The sequence below is a fragment of the Solea solea genome, chromosome 15 (assembly GCF_958295425.1).
Source record: "Solea solea chromosome 15, fSolSol10.1, whole genome shotgun sequence".
Classification (NCBI taxonomy): Eukaryota; Metazoa; Chordata; class Actinopteri; order Pleuronectiformes; family Soleidae; genus Solea; species Solea solea.
In genome coordinates this window covers 15,821,375-15,843,514 of record NC_081148.1, presented here as the reverse complement: position 1 = coordinate 15,843,514, position 22,140 = coordinate 15,821,375, and the positions used below count along the sequence as shown (strand labels likewise).

Genomic DNA, 22,140 nt, shown 5'->3' with positions numbered 1-22,140 from the left:
GAGTTCTTTCCTCATGTGCGGAGACCCCGACAACATGTGATGTCATGCATCCATTGTATGCAGCAGAATTCATCCCCACAGGTTTATCTTTTAGGATGTCCTGTGCAAGGAGAGCTGGAGGCCAAGGAGAACCGGAGGGCACGGTCAAGACCTGGAGTAGCTGCCTCTTGTAAATATGTCCAATAGATCCATTAATCACCGAGGCTCCACTTTGAGTACAAGAGACAACTGCACGTGGACCCACTTTCTCCAAAACCTGGATAAGGATTTTATTGATAATTGAATTACATTTCTCTTTTATACATATTTCATAAATGGTACAGGATTTTACATGTTCTTTTTTGCCAACATTGCAGCATCGTATGTCAACAGAAAAACAACAAAACAAAGAAAAGAAGAAAAAAAAAAACCAAAGAAAAAGAAAAGAAAAATAAGAGGTCAGAATGGAGTACAAGATCATTTCAATCCTACATTCTGCTTCGCTCTTTAGGCATTTTAAACACATCTTATTGGAATTGCACACAGATGAGATACTTTAAAACATAACACACATTCCAAACAGAACAATAATAATAATGATGCGATTCTTTGGAGGAAATAAAGAGGTCGAGGGTGAGTTCAAATGAAAAGAGAGAGGGACAAGAACAGGAGGTGTTCCCCAAAAAGCTAAGAGAGTGGGCCTGACGCTTTTTCCTTTTGACTCAGATGCAGGACGGAGTTACTGAGGTCAAGTGGTCATACAGCTTTCTTTACACAAGCACCGAGGATGGAGGGTGCTTTCTTTTTAATTGACTGGGGAGTAAAAATGACACACCGATGTGTGGGGACATGGGGGCAATTAAAGTGAAGATGGGACTGAGGTCTGATGGGGTTGGAGCAGTTGGTTGGCTGGGACTAAGTCAAATTTGACAAGGCAGATTCTAAAGACGCAGCCCTGTCCACTGCCCTTTATAACTAGGAATCTCTACAAACAACATTCTTAAATTATCTTTGCAAGTTGTGTTTTTTTTTTTTCCCGTTAGATAAATCATCTTTTTTTTTTTTATTTTACATAATTTCCCATGTAAACATACATTCATGCAACACCCTCTTTATAATAAAGTTTCCCTATATTTGATATATTTTGTTTTTAAAAAATAAAAATAAAAATTAAAGTGAGACAAAGGCAGTAAACAATAGATGGCATGATTTTTTGTTGGTTTTTTTTTAAAAAAAAGGAGGAGGTGATGATCAAGAGAAGACTTGGAAACAGTGAAGAGGAGGATTGGACTGCAGACAGAGGCCTCAACTTGCGCAACTGTACATCTCCAAGGAAACGCCATTGTCACTCTGTGTGTGTGTGTGTGTAATTGATACAAAACTAACATGGCTATGAAGTGGGATGAAGGCAGCATAGATTTTTACTACCACTGACAGGCAAGGACAAGGGGCAAAGTATTCATTAATATCGTGATCTGAACTTTGGCGCCGGATTCAATGGGCAAACACACATGGACACACACGTGCACACACAAGCCGAGATGGATTTCCAGTCTAAGATTTCAATTTAACTATCCTCCCTATCAATGCGTCTTTTCAAAGAAGAGATTGACTTTCTCACTGCTGCTGCTGTCGCTAAGAGGATCTACACCTTTTTAATTATTGGTCGCTCGATAGGTGCCGTTTCCCTTGGAGCTGACACACACACACACACACACACAGAGTTAAAGATCAGACCAACTCCTGTCTTTTTGAGATCTGCATGGCTAACTTCTAATCCTGACATAAAATCATGCATTTTAGTGAAACACCTCTACAGTTAAACACCACAATCTCCTCCTTCACACACATACCATCAGGAGAGGTCACGTCGCTGTGCTTCCCTGCGTCTGCACAGGTGATCTCGAGCAGCTCAGAGTTAAAATAACTGAGGGCGGCGTGTGGAGACACCGCCACCAATCCTCGCTCTGAATGGGGGGGGGGGAGGGGGGGGGTGAAGCCAAAGAAGATTCAGTGACGATTTAAAAAAAAAAACAAAAGAAGAAAAAGGACAACATAAATATATGATCTCTATAGGCTTTGATTTAACTGGGGGGGGGGCGTCAGCTAGATGTGGCAAAGGAAAGTGTCCAATTAAGTACAAAATTGCAATAATGCTCCTACACATTCACAAATTTCTACTGAGGGCATACCACAGCATGCAGTCTACCCTGCCTTGCCATCAAGGGAGCAGGGGGCATTACAGCAACAGTGGGAGGAGAAAGCTCTGGCTTTATTTTAGGAGAAAGCAAGCCGCTATGAATCAGTGATCAGTGTCATGTTGCTCTATTTTTAGGTGCAGCCTTTTATTGTTTTTGTCTGTGCATCTCAGATACTATGGAAGGTTAGGCAAATTATCCGAATCCTGCTCCTTCTCTAAACTGCAGATTCTTTTTTTTTTTTGTTAAAAGCCATTCAGTTCATCAGATATATTGAACTATAACATGCCTGTCACTTTGTCTGAAGCAGGGGACTCGGTTTCTTCACCTCTAAGGTAACACCTATACAAATAGGGGAGAAACAGGACAACATCACTACCCATAGGGCATAAAGGGTCATTGGATGGTTTGATGAGTGTGAAAATGACGCGAGATGTATGCTGTGATGTGGCCTTTGTCGTCATCAGATCCCAAACCAACTGGACACCTGTGACAGACCTTGGACCGACATGTTAGTCAGTGCTCTCCACCTCGTCTCCATCGTCATCAAAACACCAATATTTTAGAACATTGTCTTCGTCTCTCTGGAATTCTGAATCAAAACCAATATGTAACTACAGCTTGTTCTTCTTTTGCCAGATCTCTTTAAGAAATGTTATGTTTTGTTTTCCAAGAGTGTGGACATTTGTGTTTGTGAGACAACAGATGTCAAAGACAACATGGCTGTCCATAATTCCAGCCAAAGCCATTTGTCCCTATCTTAGTGATACCTGGATATGATATAGCATTCAGTATAATCCTCTTTTTCTTTGTGCGTATGTGATGTCGCAGGTGTGCAATGGTGGGGTCCTTCTCGATGGGGGAGATCTTTATGAGCTTGTCACAAAATTAGGTTTCGCAGGAGAGCTCCTCCCCCCACTGAAAGAAACTAGCCTCTGGTCATCTGTTTATTTGATTGTATACATATATAGATTTATATTCTTCTCATAACAAATATAATATGGCTTTCAAAATAAAAAGTGCCAAAATATTTTCTTTTTTTCTTTTTCTTTTCTTTTTTTTTTGGAATAAAAGAACACACAGTGATGTTGTTGTCGGTAGTACTCTCCTACTTGCGCAGACCGGGCCGCTACAGGAAATCAACAGGAAGAGGAGACGAGGCGTCGCCGTGCCTGCGTCCTGTGAGCCGAGACAAGCTCCCGACAAAGGTCACGACTGGAAGGACAGCTGTCTGTTACCTGGAGGAGGCGTGGCCCAGGGAGGGAGAGGCAGCAGAGTTCGGCTTCAGGGAAGACGCCAAAGGTCTCCCTGATGGTGCAACTGCAGTCGGGACTTTCTTGTAAACTTTAACATTTGGGATAGAGTCTCTCCCTGGAGCCGGCCCCCCAACCAAGAGTAGGTGTGTGTGTGTGTTGACAGTTTGACTGCTCAAGGAAGCGAGACTGTACTGCTGTGTCAATCCGCAGCGTGATGGTCGGGGCCCTTGTCCCAGTGTACCCTGAAGTCCCACACACACACACACACACACACACACACACAAACAAACAGGCACGCATGCACACACACACACACACTCAACAATGCCCTTCTGTGTGTCCTCTGTCCTGGAGCGTCTAAAGGTGTGATCATTCCCGATGTCCCTGGAGGTCACTTAAGTCTCTCTCTCTGGAGACTTGAGGCATATCCATAGTGCCCAGTTTTATTTCGTCGTCATTTAAAGTCGTCGTCCTTTTATCCATCGTCGCCACCAACCTTCGCCGGGTACGAGACTTCTTTGCTTGGTCTTGTCATTGTCGTCTTTGTCTTTCAGAAGTTTTTTTTAACTTGCAATTCCATCTGGAGTTTTCAGTCAGGAAAGAAAGAAAAAAAAAATTCAAACAAAAAGAAATAACAAAAAAAAAAAAAAAAGAGGAAAAAGATTCTAACTCCTACAGTCAAGAAGGGGAGGGGAGTTTGGAGTGTGGGAGGGATGGTGGGTAGAGGGAGAGGAGGTGTGAAACTGTTGTGGGTAAAAGGAGATGGAGAAGAGTGTTGGACAGCAGGGAGGTGGAGGGAGAGGAGCTTGTAGGAGCCGAGAAGGGAGGGAGTCACTCGTTCTATCAATTTTCACTGGTGGTGAGCTGCTGAACTGGGAGCTGGAGTTGGAGCGGGTCCCGAAGACGCTTCAGATCCAACTCCACCTGTTGTGGGTGGATGGATGGGGAGAGGGGGAGACGGGGAGAGAGAGAGAGAGGGAGCGGGGGAGGGGAGGGGAGTAAGAAATTTAGATTAAAGTGTTCGGGGAAATAACACGAGAGTGAATCTAAATACAGTCATTACAACTACGCAAATCCCCCAGTGTGAAATACAATCTGTGAACGTCCGTAGCCATCGTACCTCGGCAATATCATCCTTCAGCTTGTTGTACTTCTCGATGTCGAAGCGTGTCCTTTTCACCCCCTTGTGGAAGAACAGCAGATATTGTCTGTCTCTAGCATCGGGGTAAACATACTCCTGCAGGATCCAGAGAGACACAGACAGAGCGTTCAGTAACAGGAAGCACATTTATCGGGTAGCCTGCGTTTTAAGCCGCATTACGTTGTTGTCATATCAAAATCTAATGTTCATCTTTCAACTGCAAAGGGCAACAACCAGAGACCAGATCGGCCTTTCAAGCTGCTAAAAATATTGTCATTCAGAACAGGGCGTTGTAAAGAGGGAAAGCATTAGTTCCATTATTGTTCGGCTTCTTTCTCAGGTTGCTAGAGGAGTTACTGCAAAGTGTTGCTAAAATAATACATGACACATCGCGTTATTTGGCACAGAAATGCATGAAAAGGACAACCTGTGCGTCTACCAGCAGTGGGACTATTAATAAGACTCATCTGATGATAATGTGAACAGTAAGTAGTCAAATAGGTCAAAATATGAGAAGAGCTGCATGTTGTGAAATGATTTATTGACCAGCAGTTGGTTAATCAAAGACACTCGCTTTACAATACAACAAGAGCAAGTCTCTAAATTTAGGAGGCTGCCACCAAAGGACGCCTGACTCGCTTCTTTGACCTAAATAATTAATGAATATGAATATGCAGACTTCATGCACCTTTTATGAGGTCAAATTCAATACTTTTCAAGCCCTTTTTAATGTTCATATTTAAGCTCATCCTATCAAAAATGATATCGTCAAATCACACTAAAAGAGATGATGTTATTATGTGATTGTCCCTGGTGATTGCTGGAGATTAACCCACGTTTTTAGGATTGTTAAGTCTTTTTTTACTGATCTATATTTCGGCAGAGCAGGTACCAGGTACTATTCTAGTGGAGTGGAGTGGAGCTGGTGGAAACACAAACATTTCTTTCCAGTGTTTAGGATTTGACTGTGTCCTACCTGACGTGTGAGCACAAAGTAGGCATACATGGCCATGGCCGTGCCATAAGTGATGAAGTAGGTTACAGGCTCCATGATATCCCAGGAGTACTCCCACCAGGTGAGCCGGGCCAGGACGCCGAACTGGGTGGCCATGTACGCCATGCCCCCCCACAGCACCCAGGTGGTGCGCCGCTCCGCCTTCTTACTCAACTCCTGCCTCACCTGCACGGCAGTCAGGAAGAAAACAGAGACAGTCAGTGAAAGAAGAACGACGTTTGGGTCGAGAGTCTTGTTAGGGGGGGGAAAAAAATTGGATTTTCAGCAACAAAAGCTGCACACAAACCGAGAAGAGCTGATTATTTTAGGCCCTTGTTTAAAGATTAAGGCTTAATTATCATGAGATGAACTATCCTGCTGTGATCACAAATTGATTATGTCATTACCGGAATGATAACTTCATTGTTTTGCTAATTTCCCAACTTGACAGCTCCTTCACTATCACTAATGACTCAACTGGCCACGCCACCTTTAAACGGTCATTCTTACAGGCTAAATAGGAACAAAGCCTGGTATCCTAATGCTAATGTTGCAGTGTGTAACCTTTGGTGATTTTAATTTTAAAGTGTTTTGCATACGTGTTTTGTATACACGGGCAGGGCATGGGTGAGGTTGGTTGGGAACGAGAAGCGTTTGTCCCGTCCAATTTGTTGAGCTTCTGAAGGTTTTAGTGGGCTGTGTCCTTCTCCATCACTCCCACCATCACGCTTCCTTTTTTTCCTTAGTCTAATTTTATTCTTAACTTGTTAAATTGCTTTTGAGAAGAGGGAGACAGGCAAAGTGATTTTTCTGCATGTGTTTCAAACTTCTTCCATCCTGTGTCTGTCTTGAGATCATATTAATGACTTCCTGTGTGCAGCGGGGGAATGTTGCCAGGCAACACAAGATCTAAACACCCGCTATATTGTGAAACGCAGAGAGTCATGTGAAGCCGGTAGTCTTAACAAGTGGTTTGGAGCTAACAAACATTTATTTATATTTAAAATACATTTAAAAAAAAAAAAAGCAACTCCAGCCCCTCATGCTTTTTTTCTTTTTTCTTTACATGGTCACATTTACACTCTACAACTTTCCAGTAATGAAACTGTTTATACAGTACAACAACAACGGAAAAATGTAAATCATGTCATTGGAAGGACCTTCTCTAGGGGGCGGAGTTGAGAGTTGAGGTCCTCCAGTCGTCCAATCAGCTGACGCTCTTTGCTAAGTTGGTGCTCCTCGATGCGCAGGGTGGTGTAAAGCTGCTGCACCAGGAACTTGACATCACTGAGCCTCTCTGCCTCCTCGTGGGGGAGTATTTCTATGACCCACACACACACACACACAATACACCGTATCTGTTAACAATAAAGCCTTATGACGGAAATTTGGCTTTACGGCGCCAGACCTCACCTCTTCTCGGTGGCTGCACGAGGTATGTGGTGTCATTAATGACGAGGTTGAAGTCATCCAGCAGCAGGATGTCTATACCTGTGGAGGAGGCAACCCTTGCTCCATCTGGATGGGGGGGGGGGAGAGAGAGCATGTAAGATGGAGCATTGACGGTGATCCACTTCTTTCACCTCTCTTAATAATAAGACACAATGATGTCTGATTACAGTGAGAGGTCAAAGCAGACGCACTCACACACTAAGATTGTAAAGTGGCAGTTGATCCTGCATAATGAGTCCTCGGAGCAGAGTGAAGGGGTGAAAAATCCCTTCATGGTTCTTGCTTTGGTATTAAATTATGGAGAAAGGCCAGCGCTGCAGCAACACTTAATAGCCTCCAAAATACAAGACCACTTGAAAGCATGTAAGGGCATATCGATGTAACCCGCTGGACTAAACGGACATGATTGACGCGTGTGTGTGTGTGTGTGTTTGCGTGCATACCTATGGAGTAGATGGCTACCCGGTCAATGCCTCTGTCCTCTGCCTGGAGCTGTTGCAGAAAAACTCCCACACAGTCACTGAGAGGCTTGAGGGTGAACTGGCAGCGCTCTCGCCTGGAAGGCAACGTGACTGAGATCACCGGCAGCCCATTCTGATAAGCCACCGTCACCTCTGAGGGGGGAGAGAGGAGCGGCAGGCAAGGAAAAAACACGAGTCAGACAAAATGTCACAAATGTAGGAAAACGTTAGATGACAACCGGCGGTCTCTACTGTGCTTTTATGTCCCCAAATAACTTTAATAATAACACATTAGTAGCCATTTGTTGTTTGTTTTGCTTTTGGTTATAGTGAGGCTTAGCTTCTTATAAATAATTAGCTTTTAAATATGCAGAACAATGGCCAACTTACTCATGAAGAAATACACTGTTTTTTTGCCTTCCCTGGAGGGTTTTATGACAATTCTCCCTCACAAAGTCTTTTAAATGTGAACATTAAATGAATATCATTTATGTGTCTAACTTGAAGTCTGCCAGTTAACACCACACTGTCCACGACAACATAACCACACACTTCAGGTTCTGGTATTCTGACGCTCCATCCATCAGTGAGCTACATGTAGGGCTGGGTAATATGGCCAAAACATTATCATGCTTTTAAAAAAAAAGTTTTGAATCAGTCAATATAGGTGTAAAAATAAAATATCGTATAGTATGAAAGTTGAAGGAAGCAGTTCATTGTGGTTTATCAAATTCTTTCTGTTTACAGAGTGCATGAATGATGCATTATATAGACAGAGAGCAAAAATTGATTTTTAAGAAAGTGACACCCCAATTTGTTTGCTAGTTACTGATCACCCGGCTATAATTGTATTGATTTAAATAAAAAATCCTGATGCTCCATCCACGCATTAACGACATGTATCATCTGAGGGCTGCAGGGGAGCTGAGGCCAATCCCTGCTGACAGGTGCAGAGAGGTGGAGCCCACTGTCTGTCACAGAGCTGATTTATAGTAACAAACATTCACGCCTACAGGAAATTAGGAGCCTCGAGTCAATCAAACCTGTAATGTGATGTAAGAAAAGAGGGGAAACCTTCAAACTCCACACAGACAGTTACAGAACCTTCACACTCTGTGGTGACTGCACCAAACAAAAGTGTGTGTTTAAATAAATCATTTCTTCTGACCGACCACACACACACACACACACACACAGGAGTGTGGTTTGACACCCAGTAGAGGGCAGAACAGCAGCAGCAGCTCCACCTGTTGGAGTTCAACAACAAAGCAACTGAACCAAGACAAATAGGAGACGACTTCACTGCTCAAAAGGCCAAATCCAGTATCTGCAACGCGACAGTTAACTACAGCGAATGCCTTGAGAGTTATTAGTAAAACCTATATGAATTCTGACTTGATACAACTCCAAATACGGGAGAGTGCTTTTCTGCCAAAAACAAGCCCTTGTTGGTCTGTTAATCCCCGAGAATCAATGTGGCATAAAATTGCTCGCCCTCTCCTCACAGAGCTGTCATAGCTGTGATTCACTGATGACAAATATTGATATTTATCACTCCCATAGAAAGGCTTTAAAAAAAAACAAACTCTGGTGCCTACAATCAAAAAGACCTTGAGCTACACATCATGAACCACTCATTCCTCTCACCTTTTCATAGCAGCAAATACAAGAAAAAAGGACGGGAACATATACAAAAATGTGTGCTCGGAGCCTTCATCTACAGTAAACGTGCTAGATTCTAGGGATGCTCCATACCACCTTTTCTTGCCTGATACCCGATCAATCATTTGTAATTTGTAATCATCTGTTAAGCTATCTTTCTTCTTTTATTTCAAAACAGGTCCACATAGCTCACAGGATCACACACACACAAACACCTGCAGCTCTCATCTCTCTATATAGTATTTAGCATAGCAAAGGTTTTTTGTGTCTTATATTTTTATTTCTGACATGTGATCCAGTGATTTTGAACAGTTTATGATATTGATATTAATCCTAAATATCGCACCCTAGTAGTTTCATTTTTGCAACATACAGCCTAACCTCCGTTTTGTTCCGCCGCAGGTTTGGCCGTGGCCGTGGCCGCCGTATTAATAACGCTTCGTGCTGCAGCTCTACTGGTCAGTAACTGGTTTTAATGAGCCTGCACAGCATATTGTATTATCATACTGAGTGGCCCCTAATGCCAGAGCAATGCATCAATGCAGAGGGCTGCAAGCGCACAGAGCGGAGAGCTCTAAGCTGCCGTATTACACCCAACAACCTCTCCCTCCTGCTCAGCGCCACTGCAGTGAATCAGCAGATCTCTGCTTGGGCTCGCACCAAGAAGTGAGGGGATCATCGTGTGGCACAGGCAGCGCGAGGCGGGCCTGGTTTCAGGAGCGTCGCGACCATGTTCAAAGACAAAGAGCTGCAGACGTCTCGTTTCACGGCGACTTTCGGTGACAGTTTGAAACTGAAGCCTAACCGTCTGGCGCTGCTCTCCTCATGCAGCCTCCTCCCTTATTTGTCCTCCCTTATCCGAGCATCGCGGGGCAGATTATTAAGGGTGTGAGCATCGTGTGCCCATCTCTGCTCCAAGGCTACATCTATCGAAGCTCACTTTAAAATGAAATCAGATTGTCCTTCTCCTTTCAATCCCCCTACCTATCCATCTCTCCTACATTCACACTTCCCGTGTCTCCTGCCTCTCACACAGATGAGCAGATGCTTCCCCGAGACAAGATTTTATATTAATGGCTGAGGGCTGTTAACTCCAAATGAACCTCTGCTGTCTGACTGATGCGGATAAAATGTTCTCTTGTGAACCCCTTTTTAGTGGATGGGGGGGCAGGGGGCTATAAGGGAAACCCCTTTATGAGGCCTTACCTTCTGGAGCAGCGGAGGAACACAACAGTCTCTGACCATGCCATGATGGGCTGCCCCTCCAAACCTGCAGACAGAAAAAGAAACCTGGATATTAGACTTCATCTTTCATTTCTATTCTAGATCAGCAACAATGCATCGTCCTCCTCATCCATGCTTTTTACTTGGATGACATTATTATTATGTAACAAAATGCCTCAGTCTGTTCCAGTTTAAAGAAATGTTGCTCCGTGCAGAGCCACACCCAACACACACACAAAAGGAACAGCTCTAACTGCTGATTCCCAGTCACGGAAATATTCTACAACAGGCTGCTCCTGGTCTCTCTCTCTCTCTCTGTTTTCTGTCTCTGCGTCGCCTCAATCTTTCAAAAACAGCAACAGCGTAGTTATGTATGAATTCTGGGGGAGTAGAGGATGAACAAAGCTGGGGGAATCCCTCTTTTTTTTTTGGTTAGGCAAAGAAGGGGTTATTAAATGCTTAGAACGTTTTCAATGACGGGATTCATCATGTTTTTCTGGTGAGCCACGAGGGAGCCTTTTAAGGTATCAGACAGGCAGACGGGCAGATTTCTCCCCATGCTTACACGGCAAAGAGGGGAGAGGATGAGACTGCAGAGGGCCAACTGTCCCAAATATGAGCCATGTGATATTTGACACTGTGGTGTTTTATATTAATGTGTTCACGGGGTACAAGTATATTAAATTTCCCCACGGTGGGAGCACAGCATCACCACTCAATACCAAACACATTAAGTGATCCTTCAGTCAACAGTCCTGACTGTTTTGGTACTAGGACTTCCAGCCTCAGTATGATGCACTCAGCGTGTGTACAACTGTTGTAATTTTAGATTTACAAAACATGATAAATATAATAAACTGACCCTTACTGTGCTGAATCCCAAACAGCAGAGAAGCTCCTACCGTTTCTATTTTTACACTGCACTGACAGTTATGGACCACAGAGACTAAAGACATGTTTGTGTGTGTGTGTGTGTGTGTGTGCAGTCAGATACTGACTCAGTGGTAAAGACACTCAATACAAGAACTAAGAGAAGGAAAATCTAGAAGAATATTTTTTCCATGATAGGACCCAAAGATGCAGTTTTAGACCATTTATCCTACTATGTACATCACTGTGTGCTGTTGATTTTGGCTCAAAGGGGTGAAGTTTATAACATCAACAACTTGAAAAGGTCATAAAAATTGGAATTTCCATTCAAGAGTCAGAGATATACGATAACCAAGAGCTGTGTGAACATAAAATAAAAAATGAAAAACATTATACATTATAACATGAACTATACGATGACAGAGGGACCGTCAACTAATCCCAGCACCAACCTGACCAAAACCGCTGACCAAACAACCACTGCCGAATAAAAGCCCCTGCTGTCAATCATGGTGTGTGACTTTCAGTCAATTCCCCAATTCCCCACAGTTGTTTATAGTCAGACGCTTCAAAACAGTCAGACTGCTGCACTCCCACTGACCCTAAAAATTAGCAGTAAACATTTCGACAGCGGAACGTGAGTGACATTAATTAGCAATGAGCCGTTAACCTGCACGCTGTCAGCTCTGGATCTTTACTGCCGTGTCCCGAGGATGCAACACCGACTATTTACTACCACTATACAGCGGGATGCATAGACAGAGCGGAGATGTTATACACCGAAACATAACTGTTACTACTGCGGTCCTGATGTGAGACTCCTACAGCAAACTGTGTATACGTGTCTGCACGTGTGCACTGTAAAAACCTAATGTTGACACCTCCTGGCCAAGGATTAGTGAATGATGCACAGTGGAATGTGTGTCTGTCATGTGTCGCCAATGCCGCGGTAACGAGAAGAGCCGAAGGTTTCATCATCAGGACAGGCACAGCATCACCCGCACACCTAATTAATCACACATACGCAAATACAAAGCTAAAGTGTGTACGTGCGTCCATCTGTGCAGAGACATGTATAAGTGAATGTACCTCTGCATGTGTGTACAGGTAGTGGGTGCATGTGTGATTGTGTGTCCACCCGTCAGTTCACCAGCCTGTTTGTCAGCGGTAGTTGCAAAGCGACCGAGCGATCTTTACCACACTCCTCTTCCTCCTCCTCCTCCTCCTCCTCGGCACACAGCCCCTGAAACGCTGCCTGAAATATTTAACAGCAGCAGTCAATAGCACAGCAACCTTGGAATCAATGTCACGTGGCTAAGAGGGGGAGAACAAGAAAGAAAGCGGGGCATGGAGGATGGCCACGGAGATGGACAGATGAACTGAAGAGAGAGGAAAGTGTGCAGGAGGAGGAGGAGGAGGATTGTGAGGATAAATGGAGGAGCAGCAGGGGAGCGATAGAGATAAATAAAGGTTGGAGTAAAAGGGTGCCGACGTCGCTAACCATGTGCTGCTGCATATACTGTATTCTGCAGCAGACAACCCGAAACGTGACTTTAGTATGTGTGTGTGTGTGTGTGAGAGAGAGGGAGAGAGAGAGGGAGAGTAGATGAGATGATGGCTAGAAGGAAGCAAACTAGAAGAAAGAAGGCAGAGAGAAGGAGGGAGATTAAATACAAAGAGAGAGAAAAGAGTATGAGGGAAGGCAGCTGGAGGAAGGAGAGGAACAGTAGACTTGGGAGGAGGAGGGAGGGAGAGAGGGACGTGGGGAGTGCTGATCACTGCAGTAAAGGAATCCCTCGTCTAGAAAGGGGGGTTGCCCCTCAACTTCACCCTCCCTCCTCCATCTCTGTCTTCCACTCACAATGAATCCTGATGTGCTGATTTTGATCGTCTCTCATTTCTCATCTGCACTGCGCTTTAACTTCCGCTGCCTTTTATCACACCTCTTGTGTGCGTGTATGTGTGTGTGAGAGAGAGAGAGAGAGAGAGAGCATTTCCCTTTAATTTAAAAAAAATAATAATACTAATATCTTGTTTGCAGCTAAGCAGAAGCACTGCAAGCAAGGTTGCAATTGATTATATGGGAAATACTGTACTGCAGGGGATGAGAGTAAATAAGAAACACTGGGGGGAATATAAGCTTTCTTAATACCAGCTCTCCCCTGCTCTCACATTACTGGTGCTAAAGGGACTGGCAGATTAAAGAAACAATTTAAAGGAGAAAAACAAAATAATGTTCTCCTAATGTTTGTGGCCTTCCCGTGTTTCCAGCACAGCACTATTTGGATGGATCCAAGGTCGTCATTTGTTGTTTTGATGGTGATGCGTCAGTCCAATATCTCCCGTAGGTGCTCAATTAAATTAAAACCACAAAACAATCCCACACAGCTGTGCCGGTTTTCAAGACAGATAACAGAAAAAAAATCACAAAATTATAGTCAAGAGGAAAGTGAAAGTGCTGTGATAATACGGACTCTGTCCAACAGGCCAAAACACATGAGGCTTGATGTCGAGCTGTTTAAAAAGCTTCGGCCATTGCCAAGTTAATCCTCACCCAATTTATAAAATAATGCTTCAAGTTGTTTAATTTAAATATGACGCATCTTGTTAATACTCCAAATGTTCAAACAGTGCATGAAAATGACTGATTCTGTCTGATGCTCGTGTGACCTGCATGCTGACAAACCAAGAGATGATACTTGAAATTGATATTGATCAGATACTGGTCAAATTTGGGATTTTGGAAAGAGAAGAATAACCTAATACTCAATATTAAACCCTAAATGTGAAATAAATGCTTCCCTCCAGATGTCCGCTACACAGTTAAAGCGTTGTTTCTGAAATGGCTGGTTATAGCTAGAACAAGTGTCTTATTAACAGCCAAGCTGTTTAAAAAGAGGTAAAAGACTCTGTTGGACGGACACTAGTGTGAGTAGTTACTCAACGCTGTGATATCAGCATCATAACAGGCACAAGAAGTGGTAATGAGGATTCCCCACGAACAGTGCTTAGTGTACTGGCTATTGCGGTCGTCATTACAACGTACAATGTTATCAAACTCTAATTGCTGCTTGGCACATCTACACCCACCTACGACTACAGGCACAGTGACTGCATCCATCCATGTGGTAATTTGGCCGCAGCTACAGACCAGTCGCACAAAGCCATTCATGAAATCACACACCATGTGCGGATGCTGTTCACTCCGACATGAATGCACACATGCGGTTTAATTCTCCCTTTAATATTGCACCTGCTTATCGGAGATGCCTGAGCTCTTATTCTCCCCGCAGTCCATTTTCCTGGCAGAAGTCGTAACGTGCGGACAGATTTTAAAGGGGAAAGGGCAGAGATCAGTTCCCTAGTGGCTCAGTCGTTGGAGAAAGGCGGCCGTCGAAGAGCAACGGGGCGCTCCATCACACTACAATGACAGACAGAGCTTAGAGAGGAGTGCATGGTCAAGGTGGGGTCAGAGGGAGGTCACAGTGTGTAGAATGACGGTAGACTTCAGGATAGATCAATAGCTAAGAGGAGAGAATAGACGAGGTTCAGGTAGAGAACTCATCCTGCCACAATCCACGAGGTGGACGCAATTTTATGCAAAAACGTTTTCAAGCTTCAGCCAATCAGAACGCTGTAGCTCAAACGCCACACGGCTTAAACAGAGCTCTCAGACAAGGTTGCTCTCCTTGTCGCGCCAACCCAACAATGGTGCTTTAGTAACGTTATGACAGACACTGCTCTGCTAACCTGTGATACGGGATGCTCACGCACGAGTCTGCTGCAAGACTTAAAAAAATACGGACAAATAAAGTATTTCGGCACTTCCAAAAACCCATGATCCGCTAAGCTGATGTAAACAAGACAGTCACTATAGGACTGAGCCAAACAAACAGGCAGCGTAACTGGATAAGCTTCCTGCGACACGATGACAACAAGACGGAACTATTGGGATTTCTAGCTTACGGAATTGTGACGTTGTTGACAATTTGGTGATTGTGCAGTAGAGCAATAGAACACATCTGTGCTGCTTCAGGCCTGTGGCACAGGTGCTTTTGCAATCAGTGTTGTTGTTGTTGTTGTTGTTGTTGTGACTCTCCAGGATGCAGGCTTAGAAGAGCTGCGGACTGAATTAGATCAAGGTCAGTCCATCAGGTTGTTACTCGCTCATGATGTGGTGAAGAAACTGGGCACGGACAAATCCTGTGGCACACTTTTACTGGTTGTGATGTCCCTTAAATAATAAACTAAACATAAAACCAAGCACTATTTTTGCTATTTCTAACACAATTTCAACTTTTTCTAATGCAGAATAGAAGATTTCACACACATAAACTTATATTTTGATACCAAGGTCATCAATATTTGATTATCCAATCACAATCCAGGTTGATTGTTTTGCGTGGCTTTTCTCAAAAAGGGAGTTCAGGAGGAAATGTGTGCCGAGTTTGATTCAAAGCTGAAATGTGCACCAAAATATATGGACGGCCAATTTGTAGGAAGGAAGGAAATTATTACAGTTGAAAAGTTGATGACTGATGGCTTTTGATGTCAATTTGCTCACTGTTTTCTGATTTGTAGACTAAATTCAACCTCCCACTTAGGGAAACTGGATAAAAAAAAAAAAAACTGCTGGCTCACATCTTATAAATTATACAGCGAGTATGTAAGGGGCATTCTGTGTCAGTGCAGTATAGCTGATGTGTCCAGTTTTATATCTTGTTGTGCATCATGTCACCTCCTCTCTCTCTCTCACTCCCTCTCTTGCTTTCTCTGCTCTAGGGCGAGGTCCAGGTCCTGTCCACTCAGCCTCTTGCAGGCTACACCTCCCCATCATGAGATTGAGAGAAAAAAAACAAAAAGAAAAACAGACAAAAGCACAAATTCCCCTACAGTAGATAAGGTGGCTGCGCTGCAATTGCTCGAGAAGAGAGTGGATTTAAGTCCAGTCGGTGTGTCTGTAGTCTCTGTCATTTCCTCTGCCTAGGAACAATCTTATGTAACAAAAAGGCTGCCATTTATCTCGTCTGTGTTCCTCGGGTTGCTGGTAAAAACCATTTAGAGATATGAAATCTGCAGTCACTTTCTTCAGCGGCACAGTATTAAGTCATCTCTGCTCACACAAGGAGAAGGACGCTGTGACAAAGCACAGTGTGCCCCGCGAAAAGCCCATACCCATCTGATCGCTCCACTGCAATGCAGCGTTGATAGTGAAAGCAACTCTCCCCTGATTAGGCAATGTCAAACATCACACCCCAGTCTGGTTACAGCAAGATAATAAACAGATCCCACTTAATCTGGCATTCCATTTCAGTAAATTGGCTTTCAGACAATGGCCATGCTTTGATTAATTGATGCCAGCGCATGGCACGCTTGATCCATGGGATAAGATCTCAGCGGTGCATGAGTCCATTTCCACGACACGTGGGCTACTTCAGAAGCACCGGGTGGAGCCCTCATGCGCTCGCCACCGCTGACACCAACGACCCCACCTCACTGCACTGCACTCCACGGAACCAGCAACACTGTAACCTGATGCATTATTAAACAGCTGTGCAGGCATTCACACATGAGCAAAAGGCGACTACAGTGAATCCTCTAAAGATTGAACCCATCTGAGGAGAGGCATTTGCATTTTCCAACGCTCTTCGGTCACTTTTGAGATGAGAGTGAAGTGCAGCGCGTATCTCGAACTGTATGAACTGTGTGTGTGTGTCTGTCTGTATGTGTGTGTGCGCGGTCAGTCTGCAGACATGACCCTTTACTGATTGCTCATACACCAGATGGCACTCGCCGGCGCCGCTTGTATCAGGTGTTCATTCCAGTGCAGGTCACGCAATACTTCACTCACCTGCTCCAGTAACTGGATGAAGGGAGTGAAGTTTTTTTTTTTTTTTCCTTCTTCACTCCCTCAACCCTTTTCACTTTCCCCCCCCCCGCTTTCTTGAAAGAGATCTTGCTGACATTCACAGACACACGGCTCATCTAAAGAGAACTGTGGCCGCCACTCTGGGACTTTTACAACTGGCCTGAGGGTCGCATTGGTCTGCACTGTGAACTGGTCAACTGGACTAGCAATAATGCAGCCAAGCAGGAATGAGTTGTTGAACCCCAGGATGCATGCTGGAGGCACACATCTTACACTGGTCATAGTGTTAAGCTGAGTGAGAGTGAGAGAGAGAGAGACAGACAGAGAGAGACCTTACCACTGAAACCGCTAAGTGATGTGACCAGGTCAGTCAAAAGCAGAAGTGTGTATGTTTGACAATTTTGTAATACTTTCGATCTGCTGCTATTACCCTATAATCTATATTTAACTTTTATCATTTAAAGCAATGCCTTTTTAAAAGTGTAGGATACCCATTTTCATACTGGCCTAGTACTCTGCACTAGAACAGCGCAGACCTCCAATCAAGGCCCATACTACACTACTTCTGACAGCAAAATTAAATGTGTCCTTCCCTTGCTCCATGCTCCACGACACCATTAGGTTTTGTGAAAACCAATTTCGTAGTTTTGGGTGATTCTGCTCACAGGCAAACAGACGAACACACAAAAGACAAAGACCTTTGGCAAAGATAATAAGAGCCAGTTGACTTAGTCAACAGTCAAATTCCCAACGTGCATCCTTTTATCAACAAAGGTGATCGTGATATGTGAAAAGGTGAAGGCCTGCAGCTCTTCTGCATCACACGCCAATAAATGCTGCTGAATAATCCCGGCTCAAACTGGGATTATCCTCTTTTTTCTCTCTTTCTCTTCCCACCAGCAGCAGCAGCAGACAGAAAGCCTTGCTGTCCTTCTTCACATGCCAACATTGTAATTATCTGCTTGAAAAGAGAGCAGATCTACATTTAGCACCCACATTTTCTGTTGATTCTGGACACATTAATTAATTAATGTGGAGCTTGGAAGATAAAACATACATTTTAAATTGAGAAATAAATTACCAGCTATTTGCGCTGCCTAAGCCAGAACAAACGACCACTTTACTGCTTCACCTGCTGAAACTGCTTTGGGGAGCTTAAAAACAGCAATATTTCTCCCTGATGTTTGATGATTTATCCAGTAGAAAACAACTTCTTTTTTTTAAAGTAGTTTTTGTGGCAACTCCCAAAACTCTGAATAAAAGTGCTCATGCTCATGTTCAGAGCGCATGCTTAGTACAAGGTCGTCATCGCCAGTTTATCTCATCTATAATGCTGAAGGGCACAAGATGCTCCACTTTCTCCATTTTCTGCTTCCAAAATCTGTCTCCGAAAGATGTTCCCGACAAAAGGGCCCAAACTCTGTTACTCATGACTAACTGTAGTGAGAGATGAATTATATACTCCAAAACTTCATCATTCCTGGTTACTTCTACACATTTAAATTTGCTTTACTAAATCCTTTCCATTTTATGCGAGATGAAAGTTTACTTTTGTGCAAACGGCTGTCGAGAGGCACAAAGGAGGTTTTTTTGTTCTTCTTCGGTAAAGAATCTCTCCAATTAACTGTCAGCTGAGACAAAACATGCAGTAAGATTCAATAATGAAAATGTCCAATTTGAATTTCAAGGCAGTTGGATGACTGAATCTTGATTGCGTTTTTTTTTTGTTGTTGTCGTTTACTCGTTCAGCTTTTAGCGAGCAGTGAGGTGAAGTAAAATTTGTAGTATTGTTTGACTAATGGGCCAAACCGATGGTAACGCACTGCTTTAATGTGCAGGTATTAAAACAAAACACCTGGCCAGACTACAGAATGCAGGGGAGAGAAGGGCATGCAATAAATCATCCCTAAGCATAGATCTGTCTTCACAATACAAAGCTGGAAAAAAAACTAATTGCACAGTGTAATGGCAATAGCAAAATCACACGATAAACGTTGCTTTATTTCTGTTCTTCTCTCAGTGCCTGGGACAGGGGTTTCGTGGGGAAAAATAATGACCCAAGTTACAGCCCATAGGAACTGCATTATTACGTACCCAAAAAAACAACAACAACGAGAACAGCAGTGACCAAACAGCTATACTAATTTTTATTCAGGGGCAGGTATTACGGGGTGGGTTTTCTTAATTTAAGTCTGGAAGAATAAGAAAAACTCTCAACTCATAGCATCCGAGACCAACTAGAAAGACTTGTAATACCTGTGCATTGTGAGTTGATGAAACAGTTGCTCCCATAAATGGTCAAACATCAGCTAGTCCAGTGTCGTGCCAATATTCCCCTGATGCAGCGCTGAATGTTTGCTCCTCTTTACTCTCAGAGTGTGTGTGGTGACATTCAGAGCAACATACAATGTCTCCCAGACTGCTGTTATTTATGGAGCAGAGCCTGGGAATGGGAATTCCTTTCGAGGAACTTTGACGGTCTTCTCCCCACACCCAGCGTGACCTTCAGAGGTTTCATGTCCATAGGTTTTTAGATGTTATATCTTTTTCTTGTCCTTCTTCTTCCGTCTGATAAACCAGTGTCATCAGTGTTCAGATTCTGGGTCAGAAGAGGCAATCACAAGCCAATTAGGAGCGATAAGCCACAACTTTAGAAACTGGGATTTTTGCGTTGAATACCCTGTAGTGTAAATTAGCCTTTAGAGGACATCTCTCTCTGGACTGTAAAAGGGGCCAAGGTCAGAGTTCAACTCTGTTTCTGTCAGCGTTTAATGTCCAGCCTTTGAGCCACTGGTCCATGGAGAGACTCCAGGAAGTCTGGAAAAAAACTGAAGCAACAGCAGTGCATCTCTCTGCCCTCTTTGGTTGTGTCAGCAAGTCTGTCTGAGTTTGACTTTGCTGCAGTCCACATGGACATTTGGCATGCTAAAACACCGGAGCAGGAAATGAATGCAACTCAGACAGACCGACAATGCTGAACAACAGCTCGCTCATACTGAACACAGCAACCTACAGCGCTCTTCATAAAGATACCTACTATAGCAAGACTGTTGGTTTACACCCTCACTTTGTCTATGATTAGACTATTTTAAGTCAAGCTGCAAGAAGGCGGTGACAGCTCTTTTGTGTCGTGTTGTGTTTCCACTGAGTCCTACACTTTCACTTCCTAGAGAGGGTGCAGCCCAATATTCACCAGCTTCTCCTTTGCCATGAGAGTGAAGTGTTTTAGTGGGAGAGTATGACGTACAGTACATGGAGACTATGTGACTGGCTGCCCAAGCAAATTCCTAGAGGCATTTCAGTGACTAGGTTTACAGGGATAGATGGTATACTGTAACAATAATACAATATTTATCTGAAAAAGACAACGCCTTAAGGTCATACTCTGAAGATTTTCCCAGCTCATACTGATCTTCACGTGAAAGATCGGATATTGGTTGATACAATCTTGAGATCAATGTTTTAATACAGACTCTATCCTCTGCACAAATGTTGAAAGACTACCGCGGTGCTGTGACCACAAGATTTTAGACTGAAATACCTCTGAATGAAATCAAATCAGCAACCAGTGAGTCAGAATCAAATCAAATCAGTTCAGGACACCAGTGCAAATACCCAGCCCTGGTGAAAAAGCAATTATCAAATCATGGTGTGGAGTCTTCTGATCTGTGATTGCACGAGGTGGGCACGTCTATGTCTTCAATCAGATTATAAACTGTGTCATAAATAAGTAGACGCATACAACGATCATCTCCGCAGACCACTGTGAACCTGCACGGCCACAGGTGACCTTTAAGGGAGCCGAGAGGCAAAGGGTCCAAAACAGAAATACAGAGCCTGACCATCCACTTGAGTACTAATAGCCCCATTAATGGAGGCATCTCTTCCATGAGACAGAAGTAAACGGATGAATAAACCCAGAGAGCCATTGTGACTGACTTATGGTAGCATGTTCTCAGTTAACCTTGCGAGGAGTCCCTACATCATTTTTTGTGAGGATGCATAAATGAAGCTGTGTCACTCTCTTGACAGGACCAAGGCTCAACACTCAGTGAGACAAAGTCACATCCATCCCCACAGCCCTTGTTAGTATGAAAGCATGTCAGTGTTCAAATGAATCAACGCGGAGTACTTGTTAAAGACTTTGGAGATATACCGTGTTCGTGGAACAACGGCGTGTCATTATCTTGTTGTGTCAGATAGTTAATAAGAACAAAAGCTTCACCCTAAGCCATTCGCAGACCCTGCACTGTGTGGAAGAGTCAGGAAAAGCTTGCTCTCAAACAGACTACATACGGTTGTACAGAAAGCGGGGCATGCTCTTTCATGGTGCCAACCTGCAGGGCCGGGGGAATGAGAGTCACAGCAGTCGAGTGAGCAGAGAGCACCAGCTCTCAGATCTCAGGGTTCTCGGCGCTGCAGCTTGTACTGTATTCACATGCCTGCGCGTTATGCGACAGTCCCTGCTCCACGAGCTCTGTGGAGTCATGACAACCCACCATCCTGACTCCCGGACCACACAATGCTGACAATGCTGAACAGGCTCAGCTGATACTAATTGTGGATCAGGCTGCATGGCTGATAATGACTTTGTTAAAAGACCGTCCCCATCCTCTAATCTCGCCTCCAGCTCCTCCTCTCATTTTTGCCCTTTCGTCTCTGTGCCAGTCAGCTTCGATACTGCTCACACAATCACTCTATCTTTGTCCTTATGCCCTCATTCAAATCTTAATCCTCATCATCACTGTGTTGCCTTTTCTCTTTGATTCTAGTTTGAATGCAATTTGACTCTCATCTTTCTCAAGGGCCTAATCTGCCACTCGACTCCCCGTCCATTTCCCTCTCTCCCTCACTGCAGGAATCAGCCTGGATATTGGTGAATGAGCTCAGGCGAGGGCACAACAGTTTCTTCGTCGCGTTGCCTCCCACAACGGACCGACCACTGCAGCTCCGTGTCCAAGATACGACTGGTTTAAGCTATCTGGAAGCAAAAGCGGTTTCTTTTGGTGAAAATATGCTAATAATGTGCATGTT

The 22,140-nt window shown here is 43.9% G+C and overlaps 1 protein-coding gene across 2 annotated transcripts in view; it reads right to left on the bottom strand.

Annotated features, from left to right (window-relative positions):
- Positions 1-240: 240 nt before the first annotated feature.
- Positions 241-22,140, bottom strand: part of mcu (mitochondrial calcium uniporter) — a 55,760-nt gene continuing 33,860 nt past the window's right edge. For both annotated transcript variants that reach the window (XM_058651866.1, XM_058651867.1), the window contains exons 3-9: positions 10,350-10,413; positions 7,464-7,634; positions 6,982-7,086; positions 6,729-6,889; positions 5,551-5,754; positions 4,554-4,670; positions 241-4,357 (exon numbers count right to left, since the gene is read on the bottom strand). In XM_058651866.1, coding sequence (XP_058507849.1) covers positions 4,277-4,357; positions 4,554-4,670; positions 5,551-5,754; positions 6,729-6,889; positions 6,982-7,086; positions 7,464-7,634; positions 10,350-10,413 — 903 coding nt within the window. In that variant the 3' untranslated portion in view covers positions 241-4,276. The remainder of the gene's footprint in view (positions 4,358-4,553; positions 4,671-5,550; positions 5,755-6,728; positions 6,890-6,981; positions 7,087-7,463; positions 7,635-10,349; positions 10,414-22,140) is intronic.